This window comes from Manis javanica, chromosome 3 (genome assembly GCF_040802235.1).
Source record: "Manis javanica isolate MJ-LG chromosome 3, MJ_LKY, whole genome shotgun sequence".
Lineage (NCBI taxonomy): Eukaryota > Metazoa > Chordata > Mammalia > Pholidota > Manidae > Manis > Manis javanica.
In genome coordinates this window covers 117,761,707-117,784,481 of record NC_133158.1, presented here as the reverse complement: position 1 = coordinate 117,784,481, position 22,775 = coordinate 117,761,707, and the positions used below count along the sequence as shown (strand labels likewise).

Here is a 22,775-nt window from a genome sequence, read left to right as displayed (position 1 = left end):
AGAAGTTTCTCATGCTTATATTCAGGAGATGTTTGCCTATGTTGTCTTCTAAGAGTTTTATGGTTTCATGACTTACATTCAAGTCTTTGATCCATTTCGAGCTTACCTTTGTGTATGGGGTTAGACAATAATCCAGTTTCATTCTCTTGCATGTAGCTGTCCAGTTTTGCCAATAACAGCTGTTGAAGAGGCTGTCATATGAAAACAGAATTTAAGAAGTAATGAGATGAGATCTGTTATCCCAGAACTGGGTAAAAATTTGGGCACAAAAGTAACTGGTTGCCTAGTGGAGACAAGAAATCCACAGATGCTTGCACAATTCTGGGCCCAGAGCAGACACTCAGGTGCCACATAAAATGAAGGAAACAGGTAATGATATGGGTATTGAAGAATGTGTTTGAGTTTGCCCATTGGAGGGAACAGAGGAACCAGGGTATAGAAAGCTGTAAAATTGTGAAATCTTACGTTCTTAAGCTACAGTGCATGATATGCATCCTAATGCTCTGGTTATATAGCCCTGAACAACTGCATCCTTCTTTGCATGTTAATAGGACTTTCTCAATAGGAGTACTCAGTTATGACTAATCTAGACAGACATATAGGATATTGCAAAGCTCAAATTGATCATGGAGTTCTTACCACAACATTTTCCTGTACTTGTAAAGTTGATTTGATTTTCCATTGTGATAAACAATCCTCAGGGGTCACCTCTAAACCTTAACATACTAGGCCCTGTTATCTAATGCCATTAGTGCTTCACTTTCTTCTGTACTCAGGGTCCCTGGGACCAAAAAAAAATGACACCAGCAAGCCACTTATCTTTATGTCTTATTATTTTTTTGGACCAAGGCTTCCTATGTACTGTACTATGTATCATACTAGACTGAATGGAAATGGTTTCCAGAGGCAGGTACTTTTTCTCCCATGGCCTGTTGTCCCCAAGTGAAGATTGCAACAGGTGGGTGACTTGTGTGCCCAGGAGAGTAGCCAGTGAATGCTGCTCTCCCAGTTCTGAAAACCACCCGTCTGTAATACCTAAATTACTTGCCCCTCTCTGCAGGAGGCGGTAGAGATGTCAGTTACCTTGGATCCGGCTAAGGCTGCAGTCTTTTTCTTGATCATTTTGACTTCCTTTCTTAAATGTGTCTTTCCTCTTTTTATGTGGCATTTTGTGGTAAAGGGCTGTTTTCTACCCAAACACATACTATCGAAACAGTTGTATAGAGAGTAGTGTCCCTTAGAAATGTATGAAGAATATGAGACTGTCAGGCCGAGAAAGGGCCTTAGAAATCACATGGTAATTGGCCAACAGTTTGTTGTAGGGGGCTGAGAAAGAGAAGCTAGATAACTACTTCAAAGTCAAGTAGCAGCTCACAGGGTACAAAAATGGCACACACACACACACACTCTCTCCCAGAATAGTTCAGTTCAATCCCTACAGTCCCTAATGCAAAGGTAGTTGTGTAACTTGGGAGAAGATTCACAGATGGGATAATTGAAGTTTTCCCAAAGTGACAAACCCCTGACTTTTCCATCCTTTTTCCTGGAGCTATACTTTGTTTACCATTGGTCACATATCCTATAACTGAAGGTGAGTGTAGACCAGTGAGTTAAACCACAGGACATTGGAACTCTCTAAGAGTCCAAATTAAAACAGGCAAAATATGATTTTTCCCTGGCATTCATCCAGGACTCTGAAGTAGATACACCTCCTTTTTATTTTGCCTAGAGATTTTTTTTTCCTGGAAAAGGTGGAGAGGATTTACGCAAGAAAGAAAGCTGAGTTGCCTCAAAATACAGCCTTCAGGGAGAATGAGGCATCCTTTGCCCAACCTACTATTCCTGCTGAGACGAGAAAAACCGAAGAGCTAAAAGTGAGGCCTAAAATTTCCATGGCTGGAAGATTGGTAGAAATCAACTGGTCTATATGATCATTTGCCTTACAGGCTCTTTAGAAAGGAAATCCCACAAGGAAAAGATGTGAGATATAAAGTTGACAGGGAAGTTGTCTGTCTTCATCAGTAGTAGAATTCAGATCATGGTTAAATAGGCAAATACGAACTCCAAGGAGACTAGAGTCACAGTAGTAAAGGATGCCAAATATGCAAGAAAACATAGTCCAATGAATAGATGGGAAAACTGGAGGACAAGACAACGTGTCTGCTTTAGGTAACATTATCAATTTCCCAGTAGAACTAGAACTGAAGCCGAAGTCCATGACCTTTGGGATGATAACTTTTCATGCTTGATCCTGAAAGACAAGATGGGTTGATTTTCCTATGGTTTTGAAAGTAAATTATTTAAAAGCTGATGTTGTATTGGAATATATCCCCATGTGGGACCAGAGGAACCATGATGTGTTATAAGTGAAAATATTTGTTATCTGTCCATTCAACAAAATAAACTAACTTAACATTAAAGAACTGAGACCTGGACCCCAGAAGTCTTCTTCCAGTGCTCTTGCCACTATTCCGAGCTGGCTATTAACTGTATCATCCACGACCACTTCCTGTGGCAGCAGCCATTTGGAGGATATGGCAGTAAATTGAAAAGAAAGGAATGAAATAGTTTTCATCAGACTATTGAAACAGTAGGAAATATGGTGATTAAAAAATAAGAATTTATAAAATATATTTGGTAGCCATCTACAAAACTACAGCTATGAATAAATATAGAAAATACATGAGTACTGAAATCTATTTAGAACCTATCATAAACTAATTACTGCTATAAGGTTGGTTAGAAAGTTAAGTGTTACAATATGGGGTGATGTTTTGATTTTATAGATTATGGTTAGAAGAATATGTAAGAATATGGTGAATATACACCAGTAGTTAAGCATAAGTTGGTTTGGCTTAAAAACCTGCTCTTTCCAAAGAGACCACTCAATAGGGATGAAGATGAGTATGTTCATTTTAATGAATAATATATAATAGCATAGGAGGAAGTTTATTTTGTTTTTTGTATTTTTACTCTAAAATATTAAAAATAGTTTAAATAATAGTAGCTCCTAATGATGCTGAGGTGAGCTGTTTTACATTGTTGGTCGAAACACAAACTGGCATAATATCCAGAAACCGATGAATGTATATATTGACCATTAAAATATTTTAATATTTTAATATTTTAATTGAATGATTCAGTTTCTAGTAATATTCTTTAGTGAATAGTGTAATATTTTTTGCTTTAAGATAATAGTGTTAAGAAAAAATAGAAGCAAATTGAATGTCCAATTAATGGAAAATGGCTACATTCATTCAATCAGACTATGTAGCAAGCTAAAAATACAGCATTAAAAAAAATACATGTAATGACTTGAGTATGCACCCATATTGTTTAATTTTTAAAATAGACATATGCATGTATTCATACAGACAACACATATTTACATATTTAATAAAATATATCTTAAATATACACTATCCTATGCACAGAATTGTGTGAAATACGGCTCTTTGGAAGAGAATATGCCGAAATTTTTAATAGTGATTACCTCTAGGTTCCGGGATGAATGACTCAGGTCATTTGTATGTAATAAAGTAATCAGGGTTTTTATTTCAATATCTATAAACACTGAAAAGCAAAGAAAATTGGAAATCTCTGACAAATATGTCAAAAGGTTAATATCTTTATTAATAAGGGAAACACTAGCACTCCAATGGGATAGGGATTCAAGGGAAGGCAAAGGACATTAATAGACTGTTCAAAGAAGAAATGCAAAGGCCTAATGAACATATTGAAATATACTTAATCTCATTCACAATCAAGGGGATTTATATAAAAATTAAAATAAAAATAAAAATCTTTTTCATTTGCAAATTTGGAAAAGATAATCTTTAATACTATGGTGCTTATCCTCAATCAAATGCAATTTGATGAACTCCTTTTGGAAAATAACTTGATTCCATACTTATCAAGTAACTTAAGTCCATAATCTTTGACCCAGTACTTTTAGTTGTAGGAATGCTTAACATGGGAAAATAAACATAATTCATTTTCATGACAACTAAAGAAAGATATGTAGAATATGAACCTAACTTTGTTTACAGAATACATACATAAATATAGGATGAAGACTATAGAAACTTTTAATAATAACTCTCTGAGTAGTGTGTTTATAAATGACATTTAATTTTAATTTTAATTTTTCAGGGTTTGTCTCTAAAGATCACATTAGTTTTATAATCTAAAATGCTTAAATGTAAATTAAAGACAATACAAGGAGAGATGATCTCATCTCTGCATTTGTGTACCTATTTACTTGGACTGTTAAGGAACCCTTTAAAATTAAGGCACTATCTAAATAACTTAAATTTAAGGAAGTAGTTAAAAATACTGTTTTTAGTATAATCATAGAGTGGGCTATCTGGCAAATGAGCTGTAGGACTGCTATGGACATGACATTGAAGGTAGGATACATATAAGTGTGGGAGAAGATATGAAGATATGAAGGTACAATCTATCCATGTAGCACAGTGTGTGGATTGGGGGACCCAAATATATAAGTTCTAATGTGATTTTACCATTTCATATTTGTCTGCATTTCAGTGTCTTAATCTTCATCTGTAAGGTAGGAATAATAACAGTTCTTATATCATAAAGTTTTATGAGAATTAAGTTAGTTTGATACATATAAAATGCTTTGGAGGGTACACAGCACATAAAAAATACAAAGAGAGAGTCAAAACCCTGTCCACCATTTTTCCTTCTTCTTGATGGTTTACAAACATTTAAGGACAAATTATAGCTTGAATACAGCTGTAAGATTTAGGACAGAACTCATTTCCACTTCTGTGCCTATAAAGCTCACTCATTTTTCAGAGCTAGCTAGTGATCCTAAAATAGATGTGATTTTATATCTTGCTTTGGAATCTAGCCTAAGACCAAAGAGAAAATTGATTTGGCCAAGTAATTTATTGGCCTTCATTAGTTTCTGCAAATGCTAATTCTTCTCACCTATCTGGAGCAAAAGGAGAAAGAAATCACTTGGGGGAGATTGGAGCTTTGAAAGCTACTCACTGTGTTCTGTCAGTCATTCCTTAACTTTATAGTAGCTGGCATTAAAATGATCTAATTGATTTTGTACTACAGCAGCTTGAAAAGTCCCAACATTTCTTGGCTTTCACACATTCTCTGTAAAACCCCAATCATTTTTTACTACTGCAGCCTTATCATGCTGACAATTTTCCCTTTTGACAAATCATTATTGCAGGTTTGAGGTACTGTGCTTGGATTAAAAGCATCATTTTTCTGTCTCTTCTATTTTAGATACTGTGCATTGATTTCTAAGGAGAGGCATCTGTGACATAATAAATAGTTTGGGGAAAAGATCTACTGTTGACTTTTCTAATTCTTCTCTATAAATCAAACTATTCATTTGCACTTACATTTACCAAGCTTTTAGGCACTCAGTGTGATATGATAAACAGAAATGTACTCTAACCTCAAAGTTCATAGCCATAGCCTAGAGGAGACACATTTTTGCATTGTAAGGTAATATTTTATTACTTATATCCATTCCTATAAAGTAAGAGAAGATTGAACTTGAACTAGAGGATTTGGGAAATCTTCATGAAGGTGGCATTTAAAGAATCTGGTATGTTTTAATTTATTGGGTAGAGGGAATGAAGGCCTTCCAAACTGAAGGATCAGATTAAGCAGAGGGGCAGAAATGGCCAGCAGAGACCAGCATGTAGCAGAAAGTACAACAGATATTGAGGAGTTCTTTGGGAAAGATGAAATGATGCTGAGGGAGCTCTAAAGGAGAGGGGAGAAAGTGGGGACATTCATTTCCCTACCTCATTCAGGTAGATTTTTGGTTAAAGCTAGAAGGACTGGTATGTTTAGGACCAGGTACATATTATTTCTTGGAGTATCAACTGCTACTATAAAAACAGTTCACCAATCTTTGTTTACTTTAACAATGACCACCTAATCCCAGCCAAATTTGCCCAAGCTTCTTCTAACTTCTCTGTCAATTCAATAGAATTGAGGTCTTCACAAGAGAACCCACTAAAACACTTAATCTTCATTGCCTGGCTTTGTGAAACCTAAACATTTCCCTGCCCTCTACACCCCCAGCCACTGGGGGCAGACATAGTCCAAGAACACAAAATTGCTTCCGTTTTCTACTTTGTAGAATGTTACAGGTACCCTGTTGTTCCCTACCCAACCTTACCTATCATGGATTAGGAACTTCAAACAAAAATTTTCTGTATGCAAGGATTCCTAAACTTGCTTCACTTTCTCACATAGAGAAATAAAATGGAGCCACTGACACTTAGTATATTATAAAGATGGCACATCAAATTAGAAAGAAAAAATTATTCATTGAAATGATGAAGATAATTCATCTATTTGGGAGGGAGTGCATCTTCATCTGTTTCTCATACTAACACAAATTCCAAAGAGTTAAAAGATTTATATGTGAAATTTAAAAAAAACATAGTAATATGAGATGATAATATGGCTGAATAATTGTTTAATGTTCGACTGGGAAAGGCCTTTCAAACTATGTTTGAAAAATAATAGTCATAAGGGAAAAATGATAAATTTGGCTATAGAAAAAATTAGAATTCTTTTACATCAAAAAGAAAAACCATAAAACCATATACAGGTTTGAAAGACCAGACACACTCAGACACACGACAGAAAAATACTTGCAGTACTTTTGATAAGAGGTTAATATCTTTACTATAAAAAGAGCTCCTACAAAAACAACATTAAGAACAAAGTTAACAAAATGTTAACAGCATAATTTCAGGAAAGCATACATGTTGATCCCACATGTTGGTCAACTTCTGCTCCCAATGTGCTGGATTTATGACAGTGGCCTTTTCACCGAGCGGGCTATACTCACCCCTAATTGAGGCCATGAGGTTTCGAGTAATCTGAGATAAACTACTGAAAATGGAAAGTTAGGAGCTGTAAATAGAGTTATTCTGATGCTGAAGACTTGGAAAACCCACATAAGATCTTTGAGTTAATTTATTTATCTGCAAATTGAGGATAGTAACACTTACCTGTATCACTAGGTTGTTAGGAAAATTAATGCACATTACTATATCTCTGAGATCCACAGATAAGCATTGTTGTGTGGAAAGTGCAGAGAAAGTTTGCTTCTCTGTAAACCCCTGCATAAACATGCCATGTTATATCAGGTACTCACTAATTCTAAAATCAAACATTATCAGCTGTTCTTTAATTAGCTCTTTAATGTTATTATTTGTGCTAGGTTTAATTTAAATGGATTAGTAGCCAATAGCTACTTTTTTATCATGAGGATCTTAAAGCCAAAAAGCATGTTTTCTTTTTCTCCCAATACATTGTACCTTTTTCTTTATGTCATTTAAGCATCTTAGTATCTATGCAACTCAGCTGCTTCAACTGCATAGTTCAGAGATGAGCAAATAGAGGCAAATATATCCAAGTAAAATAAGAGAAATGAATAATTCTCTAAATCACTTCCATGAAGTCTGGCCACTCTTTGTAATGGTCTTTAGAAATCATTTACTCCTGTCCCTTATTTCATAAATGAGGAGCCTGAATCCAGAGTGTTTAAGTAAGCTGCCTCCAGGGCATAGAGCAGCTCAAGGCAGAGCTGGAAATCAAGTCTTTATCTCCTGATGCCTCCTGACTTCCAGTCCAGTGCTCTTTCCCCTCAGCTACTTAAAGCACCCAAGCAGCTGTGACTGATACATCATATCTTTCATGCAAGATACATGTCTTAGATTTTGTCCAGAATCTTGGGAGATACATTAGATAGAGACCACAGTCAGAGTTGATCATATTGAAGGCTGAGGTGGTAGATAGATGGAATTTGATTTTTTAGTCCTCATATCTTGCGGGTGATATTTTGACTCTGTGAAAAATGAAATTTTGTTTACATTTTGATAGAACAGCATCAACATTTGAGTTTGTGAACTCTAGATTTCAGGGTTCAAATGGTTACACTACTGCATGAGTATAAAAGAATCCGGTATTGACTTCCTGGGCAATTGTGCTAATGGTATGTACTTTAAAGCATTGGTTCCCAAACCAGATACATTCAGAACTGCCCAGTGGGCTGTGTGAAATAAAGAGGTAGGGACTGCATCCTTGGAGAGGATGATTCAGTAGATCTGGGGTCAGGTCCAGAAATCTATTTTTTAAGAAGCACCCTGAATGATTCTCAGGGTCACCCAAGTGTTTGAACCACTAAAGCAAAGTATAGCTGAAGGAAGCAACCATCTGCTCTCTGCTGAAGCTGTCAGTGAATATAGAATTTAAATATATGGTACAAATAATTATACTTTATTTGTAAATAATTTACTTTTGCTTTGTTTTTGTTTTTGCTTTTATTTTTTCCCTTGTTGGCATTCATTTGGTTAATTAAAGGTAGTAATAGGTAATATTTTATGAAAATGAACATTATATCTGATGTAAATTTGTTGTGTTACAAAGTGTTGTTATATTCTTTGACACTTGAGATCAAATGATGTTACTGAAATTTTTTTCAAAAAATGAAACATTTTTACGGGTAATTCGGGAGCTTTAAAATAAGCATCACTCCAATGATCACGACATCCTTTATGTGCATACATTTAGAGGATGGAAAAAGAGGAATTAAGAAAGAGACAAATCCAAAGTCATGAATATGTTTGTAAAATTTATTCCTAAAGTTTATATACTAATCTAGTCTGGCTTCTAATTTTCCTTTAATCTTCTTATGTTTTAAACTTTAAAACAAATCTAAATATTCACTTAAAACTATTTGTTATAAGTTTCAGGCAAGACAGAGGGAACTGGCTTCCTAAGTGGGGTCTAGGGAATGTTGTTGAGATATAAATCTAAGTGATTTACATAGAATACTCAGCAGTAATGAGAATATTTTAGTGAATCACAAGAAAACCATCAAGGTGTATTTCATCTTCACTAAGTTATGGTAACCAAGATCAGATCATCCCACCTCAATGTTCTTATGTGTTTATGTAAATATGTTTTTTAAGGCAAAAAGTAGTTGGTCTGTCATATCTTAAGCTGTATTATTTCTATTAGTAATTTATTACCTGTTTATAAAAAAATTTAAATATTAGTAAAAACTAGATACAATAGGTAAAATAATCACATAGATTAGTTGTTGTGTCAATTCTATGTCTCAAGAAATCACAGAAACAAGCAGTGTTTTTATGTTTTTGTTTTCTTAAGGGCTTTAAAAAAATGGGCATGTTTCCCAGGATTTCTATTTCCTGTACATAATATGGATGTTTGTTTGTTTTTACAAGTTAGCGGGTCCAGTGATTTAAATTGTTACTGAAACATGCTCTGAAAAATCCAGTGGCTTATGTTGGCATAGTTTTGTATGAAACCACTGACATTTCTCTGGGAAGAATAAGGTGAAAACTTTTTACTTATTAGACAGTGGATTTTAATTTGTATACTGAGGAAATATTTTCCCCTTCATTTCTAAACTCATGTGATCATTCTTGAAACTCCACATCTAGGTTTAGAAACAAACAAAAAACCGTCTAAAAGCTTTCCCTGGAGTTTTGCCTTTCAGTTGCAAAGTGTAAAATAACTTTCCGAATGCCTTCTGTAAGTCCTGGAAGTACGGTTTGTGATTTGTTTGGGGAGATATTCTTTTGTTTTTGAGGAGAGTGTACTTTCTTATGAAAGAGACAAGGGAAAGTTTTACCTGTCTGTCTCTCCCCTGCTTTTTTTTTTTTTCTCTTTCTTTCTTTTGCTTTTAAAGATTGGTGATAAGGAATTCTAACTACTTAATGAGATGGGAGAGGCCTCTCTCCATTGGAGTGGAGGTGTCCAGGTGGAAGTTGATGGATTGGACAGGTAAAGAGAAGAGTCCCGCCCCCTCATGCCTATAGTTGGGTATATATTAGGGAACCTAAAATTATGTACAGAGAGAAAAAGAGAGAGAGGGACTTGAGTTCTGTTATCTTCTTAGTAGATTCCTGTTGTAAGGGTCTCAGAGGGGGTGGGGGGGTTGGCAAAATCCTGGAGCCAGAAGAGAGGACAGCGGCATTGATCAATCTTACAGCTAACATGTTGTACCTGGAAAACAATGCCCAGACTCAATTTAGTGAGGTAAGGATTTTAGATTTTAGCACTCTATCTAGGGATGCTTTTACATTTTTATTTTTTAAATAAAAGTTTATATATTTATGGTTCTCGGTCACCCAGTGTAATGTTTTTGCAAATTGTATATGGGAATCTTCCTTTCTTGGTTAATGTTTTCTGTGGTGACTGTAAGATTTTTTTCCTTAAGTAGGAGATGAAACAGTAGAAAAGGGAGAAGAAAAATTTCTGGGTGACATTACATATTTAAAGAAATCCAATATTCAGGAGTTTATAAAATCACTTTTTATAAGAACAGACTGAGAGAGCAGATCGCATTCTGCTAGATACATTGAAATGACTCCTCTGTTGGGTATTCATGTACCAGTAAGACTAATTAGTTGGCTGTGTCTTAACTCAGTTAAGTTCTCAGCTCTGTCTCCAGACTTCATCCTAAAAGCAAATGAAGCTTTTTTCAAAATAATCAGGTGAGATTTTTTAAAGCCATTTTTGTTTTGAATTCTGTCAATCCAGAGACCCATCTAAATCTTGAGGAGACTTCACTATTGTCCCTATTGTCTGGTGATTGATTCAGACTTTTGCTGTGTAATAACAAAGTTATTTTGGAGTAATGCAATATTAAAATATTAATATGTGCAGACATGGCAATCAGTATTATACAGGATATTATTTAAGGAATTGGTGATCTGCCTTTCTGATCTCTCCTCAGCCAGTTTGTCCCAGGGACTTAAATCACTGGGCAAAGGGATAAGAAAAAACTCCTGAAGAGACTATAAAGCTTTGAGGAAGTTTCCTAAGGGTTGAGGGAGGTCTGACAACAATATTAGTTTACATTCCTCAGAATAGGGCAGCTGTGTTGACACTAATCAGATTGGGGGGTGGGGGTGCAGTGTAGAAAGAGTGAGTTCAGTGTTTCAGATGAAAATGCTTGCAGGCGAATGCTTGGGAAATTAGACTGGAGTACTCAAACCCGGCTCCTTAAAAATCAAAACAGAATGCTCTGGTGCAGGCGGCAAAATGAAGAGTCTCTCAAAGGGCCACAGAGAAGGGCCTGTGCTGTCATATTGACCACACTCTTGTCTAGACACCTGAACTGTGTCAATATAGCAGGGGAAATATCAAGTTATCTAAAGAAGGAAAAGGAAGTGCCTCTTTTCCTTTAAAACATTAGTGTAGGCTTGCCTGTCCCCAGCGGAGAAACTTGAGTTTCTTGTTTGGCTTTAATATTGAAAGTAGCTTAAAATGTTACCAAATAGTTAAAAAAAAAAAAAAAAATGGAGGTAACTTTTAAGATTATCTTGTTTCTACTTGATCTAATGTAGTACAGGTTTAATCATTAAAAAAAATGATGTCTGTTATATCATATCAGACTTTGTGTTTGTTCATGACTATTCTGAGCACATATTTACAAGCAAGCTTGAGATCTGCTTATGTGTCTAAATATAAAGGAGCAGAAGCAAGCATTGGTTTAAAGATACCTATAAGAAATTATGAAGTTGACATGAAGTAGGAAGAAATGGTTATTTCTCATGAACGGAAAGAAAACACTGTATAAATGCTGTGCTTAGAAGACATCTGTAGGAATTATTGCCTTTTATCTAGGCAAAAGAGTCATGCCACATGTGCGAGTACAGCATCCTTAAGATAATAGAATATACCTTTATGTGGTTTTGCATTTTTCAAAACATTAGGCAGATCTGTGGTCAGGTGCTCAAGAGACAGCAGTTATCTGTTTTTCCCTGGAATACTGTTCAGGTATGTGGAGGAGATGTATGAAAAAATATGGCTGAAGTTCCCCATCTTCCTATGGAAGTCTTTTTGTATATTGCCATCTCGAATTTTATCCCCTTTCGCCAGTGTGTATTGTGTTATTTTCATGGCTTACTTTCCATGCCACGGCTTAACAACAGCTTTCTTTTCTGCTTAGGGTTACTTTAATATCTAGTCGTTTGTAAACATGAAGTTCTACATCTGAGTATATTAAATGCCTGGGACCACAAGGCCCTGAGAATCATGCAATTTATTACAGTTCTAACATTTTGAGATTTGCCCTAGGATAATGTTTTATAGTAACTGTCAGGACAGAAACAGCAATCTACTTTATCACACAAGAATTGTAAACAATTGGACAGATTGAGAGTGAAAATTATTTTAGAGCTATAACCCATTCTTTGACTTCAAATATTTTAAATTTAATTTGTTAGTAACTTCTTTGGCCTGGTAACTCAAAACAATATAAGAACACTCTTCCTTCTGTACTCCCTTCCCCACAACTTTATAGTTCTTACCCTCAAGCAGAGCTAGATTTGGGGGAGCTCTGAGTGAACATGAAAAGGTCCGGAAGGGAGGCAAACACAGGCAGGATGCAGCAGGCCCCGCTGAAGGCTGCACCCTTGGGTTATAATGGAGCAGCTTCAAGCAAGAGCCCAGCTCTGCATGACAGTCTCTGGGACTTGGGGAGACTAGAAACTTGGAGAGAGAAGCTTAAAAGAAAGGAAAGTCTTCACAGATTAAATTTTCATTCAACTTTCTTGACAAGCTGGGCTTGTGTATGTGTGCGTGTGTGTGAGACAGAGATTGAGAGAGAGAGAGAAAGAGAGAGAGAGAAAGAGATTGAGAGAGACAGACTCTGAAAGGACACTTTTATTAAATGGACATTTTTATTCCAGTCCCCATCTGGTGTTCTGTATGAAAAGGAAAAGGTACTTTGGTGAATGGGTTACAGTATTCAGATCTAAACAGGACTTCAAGGCTCATATACTGAAACACCTCATTTTACAAATTGAGGTGAATGATTTTTCTTTCTGTAGTTGAGAGAGCTATAGGTGTATGAATGAGTCCCATTTACTTAACCTCTTTCTCTTTAATGTCAAGATTGAATACACTCTAAAAAGGGCTATTGTGATTCATAGTAAATGCTCCAAAAAAGTTTCTGTAAAGAACGGATGTACAAATCTAGTTGAGAGCAAGTAAACAAGTGCTGAAGCAGTAGTGTTAGCTCTCAGAGTCCATGTCACTGCCATTTAATTGACCTCTGGGCCTGCACGGTCAAGGGAAATTGTCTTTCCTATCCTAACACTGTTTCTAAGGGCTCAATCATATTTTTCCATGAGTATGATTTTTCTCTTAATAGTTAAGTTTTCTTATGTTGTGCATCTGAGAGGTTTAGCACCATGGATAAAAGCACAGTAGGGTAAAAGCAGAAGCTGCAGATATAATTCAGGTGTCAGCCAGGATGTGTTCTTTGCTCATGCTGTGGTTGTAGATTCACTGCTCTGTTTACAACTGGTTGCCGTCAAGCCCAGAGGGGAGCAGGAGAAAGAGATCTTAAATCACAGGTCATAGATCATAGCTTCCCTCACTACTATTGGAAAAATGAGTTATGATAATAAAAATCACTTATCCTTCACCTAGATAAGGGAAAAACATGGTTGGTTTGCTGTTTTTTAGAAGAGCAATGATCCTCAACGGGGTGTGGAGACAGTAGGAAGCATGAATGGATGTCTGGTTAGCTGTAAAAACCAAAAAATCTGGGTTACTCTTTCATCATAACACATACGTTTCCTGAATGCAAAGCTGCTAAGGTTTTTCTTAGACAGTGAGCATATACAGAATTTAGATTCTATCACCTTCCTATTAAAGAGTATATATCTGAAGTCATGAGATTTTATATTTATCAAGGAAAGATAGGGGTCAATCAGTTGAAAAATATGTTACTACAAATGAATCTGAGCTTTCTTTGAGGGGCTTATCATTGCTTTGGTGGGACTTGAGCTGGAAGGGTAGAGGGGTATTGATAAAAGACCTCTCTTCATGGCAATGTCATGAAATGAAACTTTTTTCCTTTATTGTATACATTGCTCATGTCTAATTGTTCTATGTCAACAAATAAGGAAGAATGAACACAGATAACAAAAAGACACTTCAGTGAAAAAACTTGGTTATTTCTGTGAAAGTCTTACCATTTTGAAGATGAAAATTTTTCCAAGCTCAATGAACTCGGAATTTTCTTTTGAATGTAGATTAGAAAAGAGCCAGATGACTGATGTAGTAGTAGCACCCAGTGCCAGTTTAGTGGACTGAGTTGCCTCTGAAGGATATCTGGTAAGGTCATGGATTTTGGTTCTGATAGAGAACAAATTGAAGTATCAGGGCAAACAGATGATCCAAGAGTTAAGCTACAAGTCTTATTCCTAATCTTAGCACGATTTAGAGACTTAAGAAAATAGTGAAATGTGGTTTATTGATATGCTCACTCTCTAGACATTTTATAGTTTTCACTTATGCCTTTGAATTACTTTGTCAATACTCATGAATAGCAAAATAGAAGATGAGAAACTTAGAGTAGAAGAAAGACTCACTGACTCTTTTAAAATAAATGTTTACTGAGCATCGACTATGTATAAAATGGTACACAGGACATTAACATGATTGAGAAGCAGTTCCTACATTAAGCGGTTTACAGTTCATAGTGGGGATGAACACATGAAGGTATAACACAAGGCAGCTCTTCAGTTCACAGGAGAGGTGTGAGCAAGGTACATACAGGATCAAAGGAAGAGAGAGTACCCTGAAGCAAGAGGATCAAGAAAGTCCACATGCATATTTAGGATGCGGCTGCACTTGGAGGGATAGGTAGAACTTTTTAATTCCTAGAAATATAAAAAAGAAGGATTTCAGATGAAGAAACAAGTATCAGAAGAGGCACAGAGGCAGGGTGAAGCCTGCCGGTGTACTCCAAAATGTCAAATACTTTAGGTGGAATTAGAAGTATGGAAGAATTAGGAAATAAAGTTAGAGGTGTAAGATAGGGAGGCTCATGCAGGGCTGTGACCAGTGCTATGGTGGCCATGACAACCCATGGAAGTGCTTTGAACAGAGGAGGGCTGTGATGGGAGCTGTGCCAGGCACCCTGGTGATGGGGCATAAATGGCTTTGCTCATGACTGCCTAGAAGGATGAAAACACATTTCTTTGCATTGCACATTGGATGCGTGTTTTGCAAGAATGTCTGTCACTTCTCTGTAGCCATTTGTAGGCCAGAAATGGATTGTTTGTGAAGTCTCATATGGCTTGTATGTTCTCTGCCTACAGTTTTATTTAATAGCTGTGGGCCCCGCTATTGATGAGTTGGTTGCAGTTGGTCTTGGTTTGTCCTTATTAATGCATGTTATTCAAATGAAGTTTAATAGCATCCCTTTCACTTTCAAAAGGATTCCACTTAGAAGACAAAGTATATGGGTCACCCTATAAAAAAAGACTCACTCTTTATTTCATTATTTTCCTCCAACACCCTGGCCCAAATGAAAAAGGTGTATGAATTTGGCTGTAGACCATATACAGTGATTTTGATATCCCAGCCACAAACCATTTGGTTTATCTCTCCATGAAAAGAAGCATTTCTTTATAACCCAACACTTACTGAGAACTATTTAGGCACAGTCATGGTGCTAGGCCCTGGAAGATAAGCAGAAGTGAGTAAGCTGTGCGACTGGCCTCTGAGAATTCACAATCCTGGAGTAGACAAAAGGTGTTCATAAATTCCTCCAGCATAAAGCAGAGCGTGTTGAGAGACACCAAAGGGCTCTCAAAGACAGTGAAGTGGGTGCAAACTATTCAGTATGAAAGTAATGTTTCACGTAGTTTGAGGGCCAGAATGTAGCCAAGGTGGGAAGGGAGGAATATCACTTGGGGTAAAGGTAGCTAAGTAATAAAAATACAAGGAAAAATAGCCACAGCAACAAGATAGTAGGGGCTTTTATCTCACTAAGACCTGAAAACCCATATGCATATTTTAAAAGCATGGGCTATGTTTGGTATTCAAGATTCAAAACTTTGTCTACATGCTCTAGGAAAAACAGATGTCAGCTTACAGGAAACTAGAAAAATTAGCCTGAATAATTACATGGCCCAGGTGAGAAGGAAGGTTTCCTTTTCCCATTCCTTAGACCTCTATAGAGACAGATAAGGGATCTTACCTTTGCAGGGACTTGGTCATTACATTTTTAAGTTAGTCGAAGCTACAAAAGAAATCCAGATTGATTCTCTATGCGAATTAGGGTTAACCTTATTTATTAAATCACCATCTTAGAATGAGGACAAGAAAACTTTTTTTCTCTGGTCACTGCTCTAAATTCAAATAGTGATCCTGGAGTGAAATGTGAGAGAGTATGTCATACCAAGTATGACATGTGTTCAAGATAAGAATCCCAGTTGGGAAATAGAACAGAACAAATACAAATGTCCCATTTAAGAAGCAAACAACTTCCCCAAATTGAAAAACAAACAAAAAAATCTTCATATCTCAAATTTAAAAACCTTTGCCATAAATTTTCCATATTTCATTTGGGGAAAGGGAACACATTTGCGTTTAAGATTTGAACAGAAATATTGGAGGAAATATTTTCTACATTAACATCCTCTCCTATAAATTCCTTCATTTCTTCCATCTGACCCAGGAAGAAAATGTAAGCAATTAAAGGGATAATAGTGGGGTGAGTGAGGGTAGGTTCATGGGAGAGGAAACTCAGTGATTTGATTTAAAGGTGGAGGGAGGGGTAGATGAAAGAGCTGGGCTTTATGTTAAATGGTGGGGGTGTCTAACCTTGTATCTCATTCCTTTCTCTGCCTATCAACCTCATCTTCCACTAGCATAAAGTGGATTTTGAAAACATCCAGTGTTGAAATATGATTGTACTGATTTTAACTCTCTGTAGATATTAGGGGAAATGGTAAATTTGTACAAGGTACTATATCACTGTACAACCTCTGTTACAGAAAGAAAAGTAGTTAAATGAAGTGTCTGTAAAGTCTTTTTAGACACAGTACTTTATATTCCTCCACATTTGCTTTTCTTATTTGGTTTGGTAATACAGCACACCTATCTTATTCAAAAGCATTCCTTTCCATCTTCTAAAATATATCTTTATTTATATCTATATATCTTGGAAAATTCTTATTTCTAATTTTATTTCATGTTTGACAATGACTAAGTTTATACACTGTGTTTAAGTTTCTTTTCCAAAGACAAAGTAAAATTGGATTGTCATGCAGATTATGAAGTGGCTTCACCAGATAATATTTACCTGTCATTTAAAATTCAGTAACTCCATGTTGAGATAAAGTACTTGCTGGTTCTAGGTGAGGGAATAACTGGCAAGAATAAAACATTTTTGGAATGTTGGTTGATGTATATAGAGTGTAAATTGATATCTCATGCAAAACTTGTGATCTGAATTGCATCTTGTCTATGTTTCTTAAATGGAAAAAAAGATTTACTTTTAATAGCTAAAAGAGGGAATTTTGAGTCAAACTGTGGTGAGTTGCCAGAGGCGGAAATTTATGAAACACTCTCCTCAGCTCTTTTGGAAACACTACAAAAGAAATAGTTCTACTTTCTTATTGGTGCTAAAGCCACTAATAGGTGCAGTTTAGTATAATACCCCTATGAGAATTACCACCCCCAAAGTGAGCTTTTTTTGGAAAGAACTCTGTACAGGCATTTTCTTTTTCCTTTTAAACTTGCGCAAAACACCCAAAGGGGCTGTTTCCAATCCAGGCAATGATCTCTCTCAAGTTTATTCTTTCTCAGATCACAGAGACAATAGGGAATATGCCATGTTTACTCAAATCAGTCTGGATTAGTGTCACTCTATTGATGGAATCAGAATTAAAAGGAAAACCATTACCCTCTCAAAGGGCAACATCAGATGTCTGGGGAATGGCTAGATTACTTTTAAATAGACCATGTGAGATTCTGTCACCAGACTTAAATTGAGGATTCCACAGAAATACACAGAGAGAAATGGGAACTCTGAGTGGAGCTGAAAGCCCATGAGCCTAGGCCTGGTAAGTTGTTTCAACAGATGATCCCAAAGTGCTTGAAAGGCTGGAAATCAGAACAGCAAGATTTCAGAGAAGATACACATTTCCGGCCTTCTTTCCATACTCCAACACCACCCCCATCAACTATTTATCTTCCAGTCAAATATTTTCCAGTTAAGGCTTTGCTGGATGGTTACCTCACCTTTAAACATTCCTTAGATCCCCCATTCAGAATAATTCCTCTTTCCCCTGAACTCTTAGAACGTCTCTGTTCTCATTGCTCTCCATGTGGCCCAGGTGCCTTCTCCCTGTCTCCAGATTGAAAACTCCTGGAAGGTAGAGGATATGTGGTATTCATCTCCGTATCATCTCCAGGGCCACCCAAACATGTCCCTGAGTGTGATGCAGGCAGGTGTCTGTTGCTGTTATTTGGAGGAGTATCTTCAGATACAAAGCAGGCATATTGTGTATACTTACAGAAATGACTCTTTAACTGACCTGTGCGAAAAGCAAAGAGATGACACACACCGTGCCAGCCTTGTCTCCTTCTGCATGTTCTGAATCATATGGTTTTCCTTGACATCTTGCAAATCTTATTTTTTCTTAATGAGCCCAGGTTTCATTTCCAACATACTTCAAGTGGCAAGAAAGTTTTTAAAAGACAGGGTAGTTTCCTGAATATGGAATGACTTGTGCTCAACAGAGGTAAACAGTGTGAAGTGTGTGCTGCTCTCACGTAATTGATTACCCATGAGGACAGAGAATGTGTTTGATTTTTTTAAAAAACTGAATGGATTAGATTTTATCTTGCTTTGCAGTCACTTTTTAAAAGTGTTTACTTGCTTCCACACGGTTCCCTTGATTCAGTCCCCTGCATGTCTCTCCATCATAGTCAGAGATGGCGGGGGGATTTTATCTGGGTGAATAAGCTTGATGATTTGCAAACACTTTCTCATTTTATTTTCTATGGTGCTATTACTAAAAGATATCTGAGAAATCTTCTAAGTTATTTTGTTCTTAAAAGTAGTGTCCCAAGTCTTTTTTTTTTTCTGTTCAAATGAGATACTAATGAGCTGCTGTGATTATTAAACTGACTGGATTGATACTTTTATAATGGGATAAGTAGAATGAAATGAATAGATGGGTATCTTTTCAAAGTAAGGCATGTCTTCTGCATAGCTGGAAACCGATTATTTTCAGTTAAAAGTGACAAAGGAACACTCAGTATTATCAAGTCACTGTGCTTAATTACAAAGCACAGCAAATCACTAAAAACTTTATCCCAAGTATAATGAAAAATGTAGCAATCAGCAAAGAACTTGCCAAGCAAAACCAAATTAGAACTCATGAAACATTTTCCCTTTGCAAATAAATGTTAGTGTTTCATTGTCTTTCTGTGTGTTATAAAATATGGGAAATGAAGTCAGGAATTTAGACCATTTGTAAGAAATTGTGTGTGAGTCTGATAAGCTACAATCTCAGTTCCTTAAAACATGCATTTAAAAGTCCTTCATTATAGCATTATCCTAAACTGAATTCTAGCTAACTGTGCAGAAAATCATGGAAATTAGAGAGGGAGGGACGAATTTTATAGCCTATCTACCAGAAACCAACGTCTTACTCTAAGCTTGTTTCTGGGTGGTTTCTTCCCAGAGCAACCTACATTTGGCCACAAGCAGCATTCACAGGAAGTGAATAATTAAATAACCACAAAGATTAGGATACTTACTGTTGACCTAGATGCATTAGAAACAAAATCTAGATCATTCAGTAAAAAAAATTGCCTTGGCACAAAAATGTGTATGTGAAGGTTTTAAGGAAGTAGAAGTTCATTAATAAACTTCCCAGGTAGGTGTGAACTACCAAGTATTACTCATTGCCTTGTGAGTGACAGGACTGGCTATTCTGCTACTAGTTCCCATAAAAACTGAAGCTAAAAGCACAATTCCCACCCACCAAAACAAATCAGAACACAAAGAAAAGGTCATAGAGATTACTTGGAGATGCACTCTAATATAACCTGGCAGTAGTATGTAATGTGGTGAATCTGATTTGGAAACAGTCTAACTTCAGCATAAAAATCAATACTTAGTTGTATTAGAATAAGAGAGATACTTTCTGAAAGTGATTTTCATTTTGAAATGTTTTGCAGTTATTCTTTTAATAAATATCTCCTGAATATCTCCTGTGTCTCAGACACTGTTCCATATACAAGACTCAGCACTACACAAGACAGATTAATCACACATAAACTGATGGTCTAGCAGAGAAGACCAACTCTAAAAAATATTTATACAGATAATTCCAATTATAGCTATAGGGGAAAGTTAGAATGCTATGACAACGTGAACAAAGGTGAATACCTATTTGGGCAGTAAAAGAAAGTTTCTTATGGGACATGACATTGAGCTGAAAGTTGGAAGATGAGTTAAGAAATAGCCTGCAAATGCAAGAAGAGTGTTGGACTGAAAAGGTCCGCCTTCGAAAAACTGAAAGACTGCCTGTATGTAGTTGTTCTTTAGTGAGCAAAGGGGAGAGTTTCAGATACTGCAGCACATGTCTTTTTAATGATTTGGGACCTTCGTTTTAGGAGAATAGGAAACTACTCAAGGTGTTCAAGTTTGAGAGTGACATGAGCAGATCTGCGGTGAGTTTCAGGTGGTAACTCTAAGGAGCTGGGACTTTAAACTCTGCAATTACATGCATTCTAAGAATAGTTAAAGTGTTTTATCTTGTCTTTAATGAGTGGAAAAAAATTTTAAGGTGTAGAAGAAGGGGTATGCTTTCATTAAGTGTAACTTTTAGATAAAAATTCCAGGCAGACATTTAAGTGACTGATTTACATGCAATCAGAATGAAGGATAATTAAGAAAGCGGGTTCTCAAGCAGGATTTACCAGCTTCACATTTGGGCTCTGTCAATTACTACCTTGAGCAAATTACTTAATCATGTGGAGCTTCAGTTTCCTCATCTATAAAATATGTATAAAACATGAGATAATGATGCCACATAACTCATGAGGATTAAATGTATAAATACATACAAAGCACTTGTATGCTATAAGAAACATAGTAAGGACTCAGTGTACATGGGAGTAGTAGTAATAGCTCATATTATTTTTGTAGAGAAGATTAAGAGTAGATATGTTATCATATCTGCTAAATATGTTTCAGATTTTTTAATAATATTGATGGTCACTATTATTTTATTGAAATTGATATGTCTGCAGTTTCATGATGTAGTGAGCCAAGCTGTCTCCTGTGATAAATGTTAATCACATGTAATCACCCCATTGTTTTCAGTCATAATTTCTGATATGATCTAAACAGATAGATTATCAAAATTACTTTTCAATGTGTGAAACTCACTTTAAAAACCAACAAAGCACTATTGATAAGCTTGAAAAGTCATCACGGTATGCTTTCCATGCACATGGCCTAACCTTCACTGAAGATTTTCATTACTATGCACTTCTGTCTTTTCACATTATTGTATCTGCTAAATAAAGTGATTTAAATAGTGATTGTATATTAAAAATGTCCTCAAACACATTTTTGTTCCAACTTTAATAAATACCTCGGTTTATTTTGGAGAAACTGAAACTCTGTATATATTTTTCCTTACATTCTGAATCAAGAATAATTGAATATTAAAATGATACCTTTCTACTTTTTGCTAAGCCCAATGCTCCCTTCATATGTAAAGGTGATGTCAGTTTCTTTCAGAAATGAGATACTCATGATTATAATTTTGTCATTATTACTAGAAGGGAATAATTACTGAAATCATAGAAGTTAAATTTTGTCTTTACCTAATTGAGCTCTATACAATATAAATTAAGTATCTTTGAGTCAACTTTTAACTTCAATACGTTTCAGTTTCTGGGTTTCCAAGTGCTCTGTCGGTAATTTGTCAACATTGTTACCCACCTGGTCAGCCAACTTTGTATTTATTTGTCTCTCCTGCCCTTGTTTGGCAATGGTTGGGGCATTTAGTGAGCTGTCTCCTAAATTATGGAATCTTGGATTTCAAGGGAATCTTGACACTCTGTCAGAACATAAAACATTCTAGTAAACTCCCTGCCACCTGTCCATCTAAGTGCATGTGTGTTCAGGTACTTTATTCTTCCTTTTGTTCACTGTAGGGTATGAGTTTATTTTACATCCAGACATTCCCTTTTGCGGATCATTTGGAAGACAAAAGAAGCAAAATATTTTCATTAACAAAATCTGATTTGAGAAAAATGTGATACTAACTAATTCTCAAGGCGGAACTTGACATTATGATACAAATATCTTCTTCGAAGCACTTTAAGTCAAATGTGTTTGATTCTAGCATAAAACAACTATCATTCTTTCAGATGAGGCAGGTGGTGGAAAACTAAAAAATGACAAGTATTTCTCCCTAGGGCAGTGCTTGTTAAGAAGTCTCTATTCTGCTGATATTTGGGGGTGAAAATGTAGTACCGTCTGCTACAGCATAATCGAATGAATGTTTTGTAAAGCCTGGGTCATGAAGAAAACTGTTTTCTTTTCCCAGGAGGGGCTTTAGAATGTTCACAAAAGCTGTTCCATGAAGCCTAAGGTGAAAGGTTATATCAGCTGAGGAAAGTGTGTAGGCTGCCTGAAATATCTTAAGATTTGTAGGTTTGGCCTGGCAAATCTGTTTAAAGGAGAAGAGTTATCTTATTTTTGTTTAAAGTGATCTCGTAGCATTTTAAAATTGCTTTGCAAATGAAGATGGTCACATCTACCATGTTAGAATTGGTGCAGGACTTATATTTCAGCTTCAGAAATCAATCTCCTTATAGGAAACTAGGTTTGTGCTGTTCAAGGACCTTGCCCAGGGGTGTCTAGTACATGAGTGGCACATGACTTGCAC

General features: G+C 36.1%; 1 protein-coding gene across 7 annotated transcripts in view; it reads left to right on the top strand.

The window, feature by feature from the left end:
- Positions 1-22,775, top strand: part of TP63 (tumor protein p63) — a 210,159-nt gene that overhangs the window by 106,866 nt on the left and 80,518 nt on the right. Inside the window, exon 1 of one of the 7 annotated variants that reach the window (XM_017652461.3) lies at positions 9,901-10,080. The exons of 5 other annotated variants lie outside the window; for them this stretch is intronic. In XM_017652461.3, coding sequence (XP_017507950.1) covers positions 10,039-10,080 — 42 coding nt within the window. In that variant the 5' untranslated portion in view covers positions 9,901-10,038. One more of the 7 variants, XM_037024258.2, reaches the window with a different exon arrangement.